The following is a 13,114-nucleotide window of genomic DNA, read 5'->3' as shown; positions in this document are numbered from 1 at the left end:
AAATCCAAAACCTTCCTTCCCCAAAACGACCACAGATCCGGCCACATATGGCCGAAATCGATCGGTTTTAGGGCTGAGTGGCCTTAACCGGCCGATTTTTAGCCATTTGTGGCCGGAATCGTGTTTGTTTTGGGGGATTCGTAGTCGTTTGCGGTTGCGGGTTTGGTGGTTTTTGGGTCGATTGCGGTTGCGGGGGAGGGAAGGGGGCGTTCTGGTGGGTTGAGTGAGGGAGGGGGAGGAGACGCGTTGCCGATGGTGGCTTTGGGGAGGGCAGTGGTGGGTTAGGGGGGAGGGCGGTGGTGGGGCTTGGGTAGATTTAGGTTTTTTATTTATTTATTATTTTTTAATTTTCTTTTTTTTTTTAATTTTTTTTTTGGCCAATAATAAAACGACACAGGGCTTTATGGGCTCACTCAACGGATTCCTAAACGGAATCAGTTAAGTGGTGGTAATACCCATTTTTTGGAAATTTGTGTGGTGTTAAAATTTTTTTTTATTTTTTTATTGAGGTGTTAAAAACCATTTTCGGGTTTTTGTGAGGTGTTAAAATCTAATATATATATATATATATATATATATATATATATATATATATATATATATATATATATATATATATATATATATGTATAGGAATGAGGATAATAAGGGGGATGTGGATAAGGATTTAAAAAAAAAAATAGTTATTTCTCCAAAATAATAACTAGGGGGGTGGTATAAGGGATCGAGATAAAGACAAAGGATCAAAGACTTTATGACCTTTAATGGAAGGGAAAGAGGAGGATTGGTGGATAGAGGAGAAAATTAATAAAGGTAACAAATAGTTCTCTTATTTCTCAATTCACTTCTCAATTATTACCAAGCAAAAGACAACATAATTTTTTATCCTTATCTTACCTACTAATTTCATACTACGTATCATTCATCTCACCTTCCTATCCTCCTCATCCCTATCTCTCTTACCAAACAGCATGTGATATTATTTGAAGCTCAAGATTCAATATGAGCCATATGAATTATTAAAAGCCCAAATTAATTAGTGTAATGACTGTTTGAAACATAACCACTTATCATCTAGTATTTGAACTGAAAGTCAATTGTGTGTCAATACTGTCAATTGAACAAATGGGAATAAAAGATACAATTATAGCTACTCCATTGTGACAGTTTTTATTATATACCGTCGGTTGTACCTTACAACGTCCCAACAATTTATCATATTTTTTTATCTACACAAAATGGCAAAAGAAAACTTGTCTCGCTCATTTCATTTCAACTTTTTTATATTACTTACACAAACAGAACAAAGTTGTCATGTATTACACAATAAAATAAAATTAATCTACTCATTTATGCAAATTGGCAAAATCGACTTGCTAATTCATGCAAAGAAGACATCTATCTTTAATTTACAAGGTACAACCGGTTGTATGGTAAAGAAATACGAGTAACTAATAAATGATACACATAGGCATACAAACGTTCCAAAACGCATATCCCATACATTTTTAACATAATACTTCATTCACACACCAATGCAAGTCTACTATAAACACACCACCATTAAAATCAATAAATCATTTCTATGGGTATCTAAAATGAAGTAGAAGTTCGAATCATAACTTGTACCTCAGTCGAGCGTATACACATTCAAGTGACACATTTCACACGTACTTAACCTATATCACACACCAAAACAAACTCACACCACCATCAAAATCAATGCATCTTGTTTTTTTTTTTTATTAAGACACCCAAGTATATAATAGAATTTACAAGTTCGTCCGTCGCCGAAACTCGAAGACAAAAAAAAAAAATCGAGCGAGCGTGGGATTGAGGAGAGTCAAAGTAGATACGCCGTAACCTCAGAGAAGATTACAGTAGCACTCACTACTACACCACTCTCATTCCCTCCCTCCTCTCTCTCTCTTCTTCCCCCCAAATTTCCTCACTTTCTCTCTCCTCTCCTCCCCTTCACCTGGGTTTCGGATCCACCCACCATTTTCCCAAATCAATCAATCCAAACCCCCAAAACAATAAGATTCAACCCTTAATTTTCGTGGGGTTTTTCTGAATTCAATTGATTCGAAGTGGGGTGGCAGCCATTGAAGGACCTTCAATAGGAGAGAGAAAATGGAGTCTCTTGGGAATAACAATGGCGGAAGCGGAGGTGGGGTTGGAGGAAAGAGAAAGATTGAAGACCAAGTTGAACTTGCGAAGCAAAAAGCTCAAGCTATCGCTGCTCGCCTTCTCAGCGACGCCGATTCTAAGCGCCCTCGTACTCTTCCAGATTCTTCTTTGACTCCTCCTGACTATTCTTCTCCTTCTTTCACCTCCTCTCATTCTTCGTTTCCTGGTATACTTTCAATTTTCCGCAATTTTTTAGGGTTTCCCCCCATTTTCAGATTCATCGCTATTCAATTTTTAATTTTCTGATATTGTGTTTTTAGGTTTGAATTTTGTATTGTACTTGCTTTGCCTGTGAAATTTATTGAGAGATTTTTGCTAATTTTTTCTGTAAATTATGGTGGATTGATTTAATTAAGTTGCAATTGAAGTTTTAGAATGCAGATTTCAATGGAATTCCTCTCTATTTGATTTTGTTATATGTTCATTGAATTTGTGTTTGATTATGTTCAAAGTATGACCTGGGAATTTGTATGCCATGCAATGAGAATTGCTCCATAACCTTATTTGTATTGGTAATTGATGATTTTTTGTCGGTTTTTCGCCATGTTTAAAGTTGTGTTTTTGATTGCTCAACTAGCAACTATTGTGAGGGGTGTTCCTCGGAAATTTAGTTATATTTCTTCCACAATTTTTGGTGTAGTTAATGGTTTTGAAAGAAATGAAATTATTAATTTCGAACTGCCAGTGTCAGTGTTGTTTGAAGTTTTTGTAGATGCCTGTTCTATTCTTGGCAATTGGGTTATTGCTTGTCAGCTTTAGGTGTAGAGCTTTGAAATTATTTATTTAGTTTGTGTAGTTGATAAGTAATTTGATTATAGTCGTGTTATACCTGCCTTTGAATTGAGCTAATGCCTATAATCCCACATTTTCCGTAGCAGTCCAATAACGAATGTTTTTGCTCTTTGTGCATGATACCAGTGCCGTATACAACTCAAACAAATCAGTACAGTAATGTACCAAGCAGCAAGAAAATCGTTATTCCAAATGGCAAGGTTGGTTTTGTCTAGAAATTGTCTCAAAACGATGTATGCCATTACCTGACCTTACCCTTCTCATGTGTATGCTACTTGCTTTGCTTCTGGTTGCAGGTTGGAGTTATTATTGGAAGAGGAGGAGAAATGATTAAAACTCTTCAACTAGAATCAGGTGCTAGGATCCAGATAACTCGGGATTCAGAATCTGATCCTTCTTCTTTGACAAGGGATGTTGAGTTGATGGGTACCCAGGAGCAGATTAGCAGAGCAGAACAACGAATTAATGAAGTCATTGCTGAGGTGAGAATGATGCCTTAATATGATTATTTTTAATTATGTTTTGTTAAATTCTATTATAATCAATACTTTATTGTGGCTAAGCAGACAGATGCAACAAGTTCTGCTCCATCTGGAAACAGAGGTCCTCCTCCCCCACAAGCTGGAGGTGAACAGTTTGTGATGAAAGTTCCCAATGACAAGGTATTTTAAGTTTTTAACTGTCTTTTCAATTTTTATGACTTTCTGCTTTGATTAATATGTGAACATCTCTATATTAGGTGGCTTTGGTAATTGGAAAAGGGGGTGAAACCATAAAAACGATGCAAAGCAAGTCTGGAGCTCGTATTCAGGTTTGTACATTGTTTATATACAAGAATGCTATTTCTTACACTAAACTCGCTTTTGATGTTTTATTAACTGGCAAGTTAGTTTTTGCCTTTTCTTTTTCATTTGATGGTTGGAAATTGTCAGGTCACACAGTTTGGTGATGTCATGTTTGTTCTGGGTAGAGCCAGTCGGTTCAGTTTCTTTGCAATGCATTGTACATTTGTGACACATTTAGTCTCCTATTGTTTTGGGGGAGGGAGTTTTCTCAGATTTTGCAGTTTATTATTGTTTTTGCTCTGACTTGAGGCAGTTGGTTCATTTTTTTTGCATCTTATTACATGTTTGTGACACATTCTCACTTCAGTTTTAGATTTTTCTGGTTATTATAATTGCTCTCATTTTCGTGATGTTCTTGGTTTACAGGTTGTCCCGCTTCATCTTCCTCCTGGTGATGCCTCAACAGAAAGAAATATATTTATAAATGGAACACCAGAGCAAATTGAGTCTGCCAAAGAGCTGGTTAATGAAGTTATTAGCGGGGTAAGCTGTTATTAACTCTCGTTCCCTAAGCCGTGTATCAATTTGCAAAATTTTCTGTTATTGTTGACTATTGTATCTTTGTGGTGCTATTTTTACTGGTTGACATGATCACACATTGTGATCAATTGATAACTTGGGAAATAGAAATGGCTGATTGACTTGTTCGGTTGTTCCAGCCTTCTTGCTTCAATTTACTTGTCATAAATCCTTCATGTATTCTGTATAGCTGTTAGCATTCTTGTACAACTTTTTAATGTTCTTGTGTCAATTCCAGAATCGTTCGAAGGTTTTGTCTGGGACTAATACATACCAACAGTCTGGATATCCTCCTAGTGCTGGTTGGGCTGCCCAGGGTCAACCTTCTGCACAGCAGGCTCCTGCATATGGCTACTCACAGCCTGGAGCTTATGCCCCGCCTCCTTATTATGGTGGCTATGCTCCGCAGCCCAATGCTTGGGACCAAAATCAAACAGCTGCGCCAACTCAGCAGCAGGGTACTGCCTATAGTGCGTATGGACAAGCTCAACCACCATCTTCGACTCCTCCACATGCTAACTACAACTACAGCCAGATGCCACCAGCTGCGGGATACAGTTATCCAGGGTATCCCCAGCAGCCACCAAGTTACGGAGATGTCTCAGCTCAGACTACATCATCCCAGCCAGATGGGACTGCTACCGTTCAAACTTCTCAACCAGGTTATGGAGCCCCTGATGGTACGACCCAAACTCAACCCCAATCTGCATATGCAACAGGCTACAGTCAGCCCCCAGCTGCCCCTGCGAATGGTTATAGTGCTTATCCAAGTTATTCTGGTGCAGCACCTACTCAGCCAGCTTATTATCAGGCAGGTTATCCACAGACAGGTTATGGACAGCAGCAAGAAGGTCAAGTTGCAAGCCAGGCATCATACTCGTATTACGGACAAAGTGGGTACCCTCCATCCCAAGCCCCTGCTCAAGCGGGTTATTATCAGAGTGGTTATCCTCCAGCCGCTGCCCCACCACAAGGGCCACCTCAATCCCAGCCGCAAGCAACTAATGGTGCATCCCAAACATCTTATGCAGACGGTGGAGACTCAACTACTGGCTCTGGTGCTGCTGCTACTGAGGAAAGTGAAAATCCCCAAAGCTGACAATTCAGTTGACGGGGGCATGTTGTGTTTGCACCCTTCTATTGTAGTATTTCTGTCTCTTAACGTTCCTTCTCAGTGAAAGTTTCCTTTTATTGTTACCATTTGCCCGAAAACTGTAGGGGCTCATGATTGACTTGAAGGTGCTCGAATATTTTTTGAGTTAACTTGTTTAAATTTTGTTTATGTTGGCTATGTGATCTTAGATTTTCACATATCCTGTGCCTTATTAATGAACAAGAATTGATATTACAGGCTAAGAATTTCTTTTGGATTATAAAATAGGAAAAATTAGAAATAATAATCCCAACTTTGTCTAATTTATGTATAATAATCCCAACTTTCGTTAATACTGGAATAATCCGAATTTTGGGGGGATTTTCTTTTTCTTCAATCCCAAATACCGGTTACCGGTTGAATGGGTTAATTTTTTTTTTTGGATTTAAGTGACACATGTCACAAATTAATTGGTTAAAAAAAATATTTAAAAAAAAACCCAGCAATCACCCAACCTCCACCCCTGCTTCACCGGAGCCCCCAACCCCACCTACTGCCCTCTCCCTCTTTCACTGGAAAACCTACGTTCAGACCGCGAAACCTGACCCCAACCCTCCCCTACCTCGGAAAACACCATCTCCACCCCCTATCTAACATCCCTCATCCCGAAACCCCTAACCCCAGCCCCACTTGTTTTTGCAACCTAGTCGTTTTCCCTCAATTCGTGATTAAGCGGCGCGTCGGGAGGGGAATAACCGGCAGAGGGGGAGGGGAATTAGCGGTGCATAGGGGACGGTGTATTAGCGGCATAGGGGGAAGGGAAAAAGTGGCGTAGGGCGGTGATGTTTGAGGTGGAATTGGGAGGGTTTTTATTGGTGGGTGGTTGCGTGGGGGTTTCGGGGAGGGGGGGTGGTGCCCATGGTGGTTTAAATGGTGGCGGTTGGAGCGGCGAATAGGGTGGTGGTTGCGTGGGGTCCGACGAGGTTGGTTGATGGGTTGGCGGCGACCAAGGTGGTGGTTCCGTGGGGTCCGACGAGGCTGGGTGGGTGGTTTTTTTTATTTTTAAATTTTAGTTTTTTTATTTTTAATATATTTTTTGGACCAATCAAAAATTGACACGTGTCAAGTAACCTGATATAATAGGTCAATGACTTTTGTTGACCGGTTAGGGATTGAAGAAAAAGAAGACCCCCCAAAGTTCGGATTATTCCAGTATTAACGAAAGTTGGGATTATTCTACATAAATTAGACAAAGTTGGGATTATTATTTCTAATTTTTTCTATAAAATATTAATAGGCGAAGACTCTTTAGTCTGGTGTTTTCTTCTGTGGAACTTGATACAATAAGGTGGAGAATTACTTGGGTTTTGCAACTTTCTATCTATATTTTGCACAAGAAAACCAATTAGCAATAGTATTTAGTACACAAAAAAGTCTTAAATGTTTCAAATTATCATGAGTACTATACAATCAACATTATTTTGTGTTATTAGTGCTTTCATTTCATGTTCGCACCAGTGGTCTAGTGGTAGAATAGTACCCTGCCACGGTACAGACCCGGGTTCGATTCCCGGCTGGTGCATTAGTTTTAATTTTTTTAAAAAATATGTGAAGTACAAAATCAAAATCGGTTTTTCACCATATGGTTTTTTTCGATTTATAATAAAAAATTGGTTTTTTTTAATCCCCGGAGTTGAAATCTATTTGTCACTTGAACATTTGGCAACATTTTTGTTAAATTTAGGGGACCTACGGTGAATAAACAAATTATCAGGATATGTAAAAAAAACTCCAATAAAATCTATACACTTAAAAGATTAATTAATCTAAAAAAATAAATAAAATTACATTAGAGGGTTTTTTTTTTTTTTTTTTCTCCTCACGTGTGGCATACTTTATCACTTAGTACTTGATTTGGTAGGTATTTATTCTGACTTTTAGAAGATTCCGAGTAATTGTATTTAAATAATTAAAAGCCTCTTAACATTACAACAAGGGATCCGTGGCGCAATGGTAGCGCGCCTGACTCCAGATCAGAAGGTTGCGTGTTCGATTCACGTCGGGTTCAAACCCCCGATCCCATCACGGAATTTTTTTTTTTTTTTTTCAAAAATGCCAATTATGTACACCATAATCTTTAAACAATTATGTACACCATAATCTTTAAATAAACTCTCAAGAGTAAAAAAAAAAAAAAAATTGTAGTGTGGGTTTTTGTTAAATTCATTTCACTATATATTGTTAGGATAAAAACTTTTTATGGTTTTTCTACATATAAATTTGATGTTTTAAAGGGAAAAAGGATGAACTCGTTCAGAAAATTTGTCGATGAAGAAATAGGAGATCGATTAATCACTCTTTAATTATAGCACCAGACTTTGTTTGATTTACAAAGGGAAAACACAAGCGTCAAATAATGTTACAACAACCTTCCATACATTGTTGTGAAGAGTTACAAAGTTTGCATACCATAGGCGTAGCAAAACAAATTTTATATAAACATCATGACATGAATAGGAGAGAACCAAAGCTTTCTTTTCGTTCTCCCCCTTCGAAAATCCATCACTTGTTCACAGTCGAGTGTCTTTGGGACTGATTCCAACCCATTTTCTAGCACTTATACTTCATCAAACAGCATATATAATCTCTCCACTACTATCAAGGTCAAGCTCTGGATCCGATTCTAGATCATCTTCCATATCATCATCAATGTCCAAGCTGCCAGTTAAATACTTGTTTAGACTCTGGGATCCAGCTGCAGGAATAGTTGCCTCTGAAATAATCTGCATGATCTCATCAATACTTTGCATAGGCTGATCTGGCTCTTCATACTGATTATTTGCGGCGTTCTCATCCATGAGATCTGCTGGTAGGTTCTTCAGAAACCATTCGTGCTGCTTTATTTCCGGAATGCTAATTCTCTGACAAATAAATGACTCACAAGTTCAGTTATCAGGTAAAGCAGATTCATCTCACATTGGATGGGTAGGTTGGTAATGTAACACAAAACGTAATAGATTAAACAGCAAAAAGCTACTCCTTCAAGGCAAAAAGTTCTTGATATAAGTCACTAAATCATCACACAAGCTCCTATTGAAATAAATTATACTCCCTCTGTTCAGAATTAATAATTACAACTATTTTAAAATGTCCAAATAAAGGCGTCATATTTTCTAACGTGGATTGTAAGGTTTAATATAAATTACCAATATGCCACATTGCCAGTTTGCCACTACTTTAAATTAAGTAATGGGCTTTATCATGTCATACATTTAATCAGAAACTGCTAGAAAATGTGACAACAAACTTGAAAGATGGAGTAATAGTAATACACAAGCTAGACTGAACTTGGTGGGGGCACTATCATCAAAAGTTCAAAACAACAGATACAAAGATATCAACCAAGCAATGCAACAAAAATACATGGTAATGAACACAAACAAAAATGAGAAGAATCGAACTAAATTTCATGAACTCATAAGAGATTTACCTTTGCCGGATCAGCAACAAATATCCTTGAAAGCAGATGTTGACATTCTGGAGATATATGTACATAGTCAGGAATAGAGTATTGGACATTTAAAATTCGCTGCACCAGCAGAAATCACTAAGGGTCAGACAGGCAACCAAAGAAGCCACCACCTTGGTATATAAAATAGTAAATGACTTACATGTATTGTTTTGCGAAAATTTTTGGGTTCCTCAGGGTCCTCAAATGGGTAAGCCCCAACCAACATTACATACAAAGTTACCCCACAAGACCACACATCTGCAATCTGAAATGGCATGGAAGCAAAGATGAATAAGAGTATTCAAGTGTAGCCAACTAGCCACCACTTAATAGTCTTAACATCAAAGAGTGCAGCATGTTTAAATTTCCCACTTCTTCAAGAACTGGTAATATGTGATACTCGTAACATAAATGGCAATTTATATTAGCTTCCGAATGACAAGCTTTATCCAAAACATTAGTAGTCATTTATAGTTCAATATGACCCAGATTTCTCATGTACACCCTGAAGATGATATAAGAAAATGGAAGAGAAATATACAGATGCACACAAGAGTCAGTGTGATGAGCATATAACCTTGCCATCATATTCTTTCTTGAGTAAGACCTCAGGTGCAATATAAGCTGGAGTTCCAACAGTTGATTTGGGTTGAGAATGCAGAACGGAGGACTGAAAGTGAGCAACACATACAAATAAATGTGAGAATCAATTGTAGGAGCAGCTAACATTAACTGAGGCAGGATAACAGGAATGAGGGGCAGAGGGGAAATTAACAGCATGTGAAGCACAAGTATGCAGAGCAACGGTAACAAAATTGCTTTAGAAAAAGCATGTACCTTAGAGTACCCAAAATCACATATCTTCAAGCGAGGAACAGGACTTCCATCCAGTAACGTATTCTCCAACTTTAAGTCTCGATGGCAAACTTGCTTCAAGAAGCAAAAGCACGAAAAAAATTGGCCTTAATGAGAAAATGTATACAAAAAGAAGAAAACCATGAATAGACAGATAATTAATGATAGAAGTACCATTGAATGACAGTAGCTGACCCCGGATATCAATTGTTGAAAGAAGAAACGTGCCTACGATAAGAGGAAAATCATTGTCAAATAACAAGTTACTAGCAAAAAGCACAAAAAATCACAAGCCAGTAAATAATCGATCACCTCATCCTCACTGAACCGTCCAGCAGTACAAATACGTTCAAACAGCTCTCCACCCGAAGCATACTCCATAACAATAGCCAAATGTGTAGGAGTCAATATAACCTAATAAAAAAAACAATCAACAGTCAAGACACTTTGCTACAACCAAACACTTCAAGAGAAACAAGCAAGAGGAGTATACACTAGACAAATACAAACCTCCTTGAATCTGACAATGTTGGGATGTCTCAATGACCTATGATTAATAATTTCTCTCTGCACATTCTCATCTATCTGTACACATAACATAATCAACTTATTAACACAATGCAAAATCTCAGTAACCTTTATATATTTCAAATCATCAATATATAACTATCACTAAAAACAAAAGCCGCTAACATCATCATTGTGCACATGACATGTTCTTCTTAATTCTTCTTTCTCATTATAAATTATACTTTAATCTTCCAAAATACACATGATTTTACATTTTTCCACGCATGTTTATTGCAACACTTTTCCAAATTCTTTCATTTGTATTTAGTATTGCCTATAAAATTGTATGTGCTTAAAATCGTGCTTTGCATGAGTACTAATCTAATTAACACAAACAAAATGATACAAATAGCACAAATCTTCAATTTTGTGTAACAGAAAAAGTGAATGTAAACAAAGAATTGTGCATTTGATCACATAATGTCGAGCAGAATGATCACATAATATCGAGCAGAATGATCACATTTACTGCAGAATACAATCTCTAATCATATAGTGGTAATTATATAATCACTAAAACAAACATTATTAAATTATAGAAGTAATATTAAATTACAACTAATCACAAAACCCAAAACAATAACTAACCACAACATCAAACCCGTAATCCAAATCATGGGGTCGGCTACATAAACCAACAACATCAAACCCGTAATCCCAATAAGGGTCGGCTACATAAACCAACATTAATAAACGAAATAATATAAAATAAAATAAAAATGGACTGACCTTCTCACCTCGCTCGATATATTTAACAGCAACAAGTTCATTAGTAGTTTTATCTCTCATCAACCTAGCAACCCCAAAATTACCAGACCCAATATCTTTCACCAATTCATAACGATCACTGTTGTGCATTATCGGCAAATCTGCACTCAAATTCACTCCTCCTCCACCTCCGCCGCCGCCGCCGCCACCCGCCGCCGTCCGATCCATTTTCACTTTCTCTCTCTTCCCAAATTCAATCACCAAAAACTTCCAACTAATTGATAAAATACACCAATTTCATCATCTTCTTCATCATAATAATAACTCCCAAAAGGAAAATTAAAAAAAAGGGGAAATTTTGTTGGAAAAAATGGGGTACGTGTCGAAGATATGAAATCACGTGAAATTTGAAAAGGGTAATTGAAGATTAAAGTAAGAATCCTGTGAATTGCAATTATAAATCCCAAAATTTTCCCCTTTTTAGAAAAAAAAAATGATCACAGTTCAGAAATTAGGGTTTTGCAGAGTTAGTTGGGTGTTTCACTCGTGATATTTTTTTTTTTTTTTTTTTTTTTTTTTTGGGAAATTTAACAGAAGATGGAAGACATGAATGGTTGAAGATGATGTAGCCAACCGTTTTTTATTTTTTTAAATAAAAATAATAAAAATTTGATTTTAAGGATGTGAATAGCGGGAAATGATGAAGAAGGTGTTTATTGTAGGAATTGAATTAGCGGCTGAATATTAAAGTAGGCAACTACTACATGTAATAAAAAGCAAGTTGTGGGAGATATTTATGACTGATTTGCCCATGCTTAGATAAGGTTCACAAGTCACCAATTAAAGCTTCTACGGGGTACTTCCTCTGTCTCATAAAGGTTTGTATGGCGTATTGGCACGTAGTTCTAGAAGAAAGAAATGTGGGGTAGTGTACCGTTCATATGGTCAATTTCTCGCATTGATTTAATTTGATTTGGTATGATTTGAGTGTATATTCGCTTTATATATACACCAACCATTTAGAAAATTACCCGATTTTTGGATATAATGATGTAATATTAATAATATATTGATCAAAAAGAAAAGAAAACAAATATAAACATGATATATTTTTCAAATAAAAAATGTATAAATTAAATGATACAATCCAAAATTGAAACTTATAGATAAACATTGGTGGTTATAGCCTCATAGGATCAATGATATCATCAATCATTAGTTAATAGTTATGGTGCAATCATCAATCACTTGTTATGATGAGCTAACTCGCTTGAAGATGGGAAAAAAGACTTTCATAAATAAAAGAGAGTTATTGAAACAATAATCAAAAAACTAATGAATCTAATTAAAGAGCAACTAAACTAACAAAATTTGGTGGTGTTGTACCAATGAATGAATGGAATCCTCATCCTTAGATCTCTTAAAATCATTGTCTTGTATTTTGTAGATTGGTTTAGTCGGTAGAGGGGACAACTTTGTCTACAATAGTTGAAACATTAGAATTGAGATAAAAGAAGTGGGTGATCATATTATATTCACACCCTCATTGATTGACTCTTAAAACTCCATTAGGTTGGGTATTAGCCAATATAATCGTTATTGAACATAATTATTGTTGATTATTTAGACATTTTATAGATTGAAATGCTTAAATTTTCTAACACTTTGATGTAAGTGTAAAGTGTTATTCAAATTTAGAAGTATTGATAATATTAATTTGAAAAAGACTATATATAACTCTTAATGTAGATGACTCGTTATGAGAGAGACACACACACACACCAAAAAAAAAAAAGAGTGAGGGATAGCTCAAGTGGTTAGAGCTTTCCTCCCGGTTCCAGGAGATCTTGGGATCGAATCTCACCTCGCCCCTGTGGCTCTCTAAACACCAAAAAATAAAAATAAAAATAATAAAAAAAATACATACTCTACAAAAGTCGTCCTAATCTTCATGATGAGAGAAGGAAATTAGGAATCGAACTGAAGCTTGAAGTGAACAGACCCTTAGACATACGAGTGCATTATTTTGAG

General features: G+C 36.6%; 2 protein-coding genes and 2 non-coding genes across 5 annotated transcripts; 3 read left to right on the top strand and 1 right to left on the bottom strand.

Moving 5' to 3' along the window:
* The first annotated feature begins 1,869 nt into the window (after positions 1-1,869).
* Positions 1,870-5,705, top strand: LOC145558789 (uncharacterized). Its single transcript, XM_081620124.1, has 7 exons — positions 1,870-2,356; positions 3,109-3,182; positions 3,279-3,464; positions 3,549-3,644; positions 3,722-3,793; positions 4,194-4,310; positions 4,585-5,705. Exons 1-7 carry the CDS (start codon positions 2,134-2,136, stop codon positions 5,443-5,445), a joined length of 1,629 nt encoding a protein of 542 aa, XP_081476250.1. The 5' UTR covers positions 1,870-2,133; the 3' UTR covers positions 5,446-5,705.
* Positions 5,706-6,950: 1,245 nt separating this feature from the next.
* Positions 6,951-7,021, top strand: TRNAG-GCC (transfer RNA glycine (anticodon GCC)). The gene has a single exon. It is a non-coding gene; the product is annotated as a tRNA-Gly (tRNA).
* A 414-nt stretch (positions 7,022-7,435) lies between these two features.
* On the top strand, positions 7,436-7,507 carry TRNAW-CCA (transfer RNA tryptophan (anticodon CCA)). The gene has a single exon. It is a non-coding gene; the product is annotated as a tRNA-Trp (tRNA).
* Positions 7,508-7,783: 276 nt separating this feature from the next.
* LOC145558788 (serine/threonine-protein kinase SRK2E-like) lies at positions 7,784-11,832 on the bottom strand. 2 transcript variants are annotated; one of them, XM_081620122.1, is made up of 9 exons: positions 11,105-11,832; positions 10,316-10,390; positions 10,118-10,219; positions 9,980-10,033; positions 9,788-9,880; positions 9,528-9,620; positions 9,111-9,215; positions 8,930-9,028; positions 7,784-8,360 (listed from the first exon to the last, which is right to left on the bottom strand). In XM_081620122.1, the coding sequence occupies exons 1-9, from the start codon at positions 11,309-11,311 to the stop codon at positions 8,067-8,069; spliced, it is 1,122 nt and encodes a 373-aa protein (XP_081476248.1). In that variant the 5' UTR covers positions 11,312-11,832; the 3' UTR covers positions 7,784-8,066. The 2 variants fall into 2 exon arrangements, with proteins under 2 accessions (XP_081476248.1, XP_081476249.1); XM_081620123.1 differs by having other exon boundaries at positions 11,113-11,297.
* Positions 11,833-13,114: the final 1,282 nt, after the last annotated feature.

This window comes from Chenopodium album, chromosome 9, assembly GCF_948465745.1.
Source record: "Chenopodium album chromosome 9, dcCheAlbu1.1, whole genome shotgun sequence".
Classification (NCBI taxonomy): Eukaryota; Viridiplantae; Streptophyta; class Magnoliopsida; order Caryophyllales; family Amaranthaceae; genus Chenopodium; species Chenopodium album.
This window is presented reverse-complemented; position numbering and strand designations above follow the sequence as displayed.

Excerpts from the sequence above, each read along its gene's own strand:
- LOC145558789 (XM_081620124.1), top strand. The coding sequence starts at position 2,134 with ATGGAGTCTCTTGGGAATAACAATGGCGGAAGCGGAGGTGGGGTTGGA. Across the intron at positions 2,357-3,108 it reads CTCTCATTCTTCGTTTCCTG|TGCCGTATACAACTCAAACA; the intron begins GTATACTTTCAA and ends GCATGATACCAG. Across the intron at positions 3,794-4,193 it reads AGTCTGGAGCTCGTATTCAG|GTTGTCCCGCTTCATCTTCC; the intron begins GTTTGTACATTG and ends CTTGGTTTACAG.
- LOC145558788 (XM_081620122.1), bottom strand. The coding sequence starts at position 11,311 with ATGGATCGGACGGCGGCGGGTGGCGGCGGCGGCGGCGGAGGTGGAGGA. Across the intron at positions 10,391-11,104 it reads ATATCGAGCGAGGTGAGAAG|ATAGATGAGAATGTGCAGAG; the intron begins GTCAGTCCATTT and ends TTATGTGTACAG. Across the intron at positions 9,881-9,979 it reads TCAGCTACTGTCATTCAATG|CAAGTTTGCCATCGAGACTT; the intron begins GTACTTCTATCA and ends TGCTTCTTGAAG.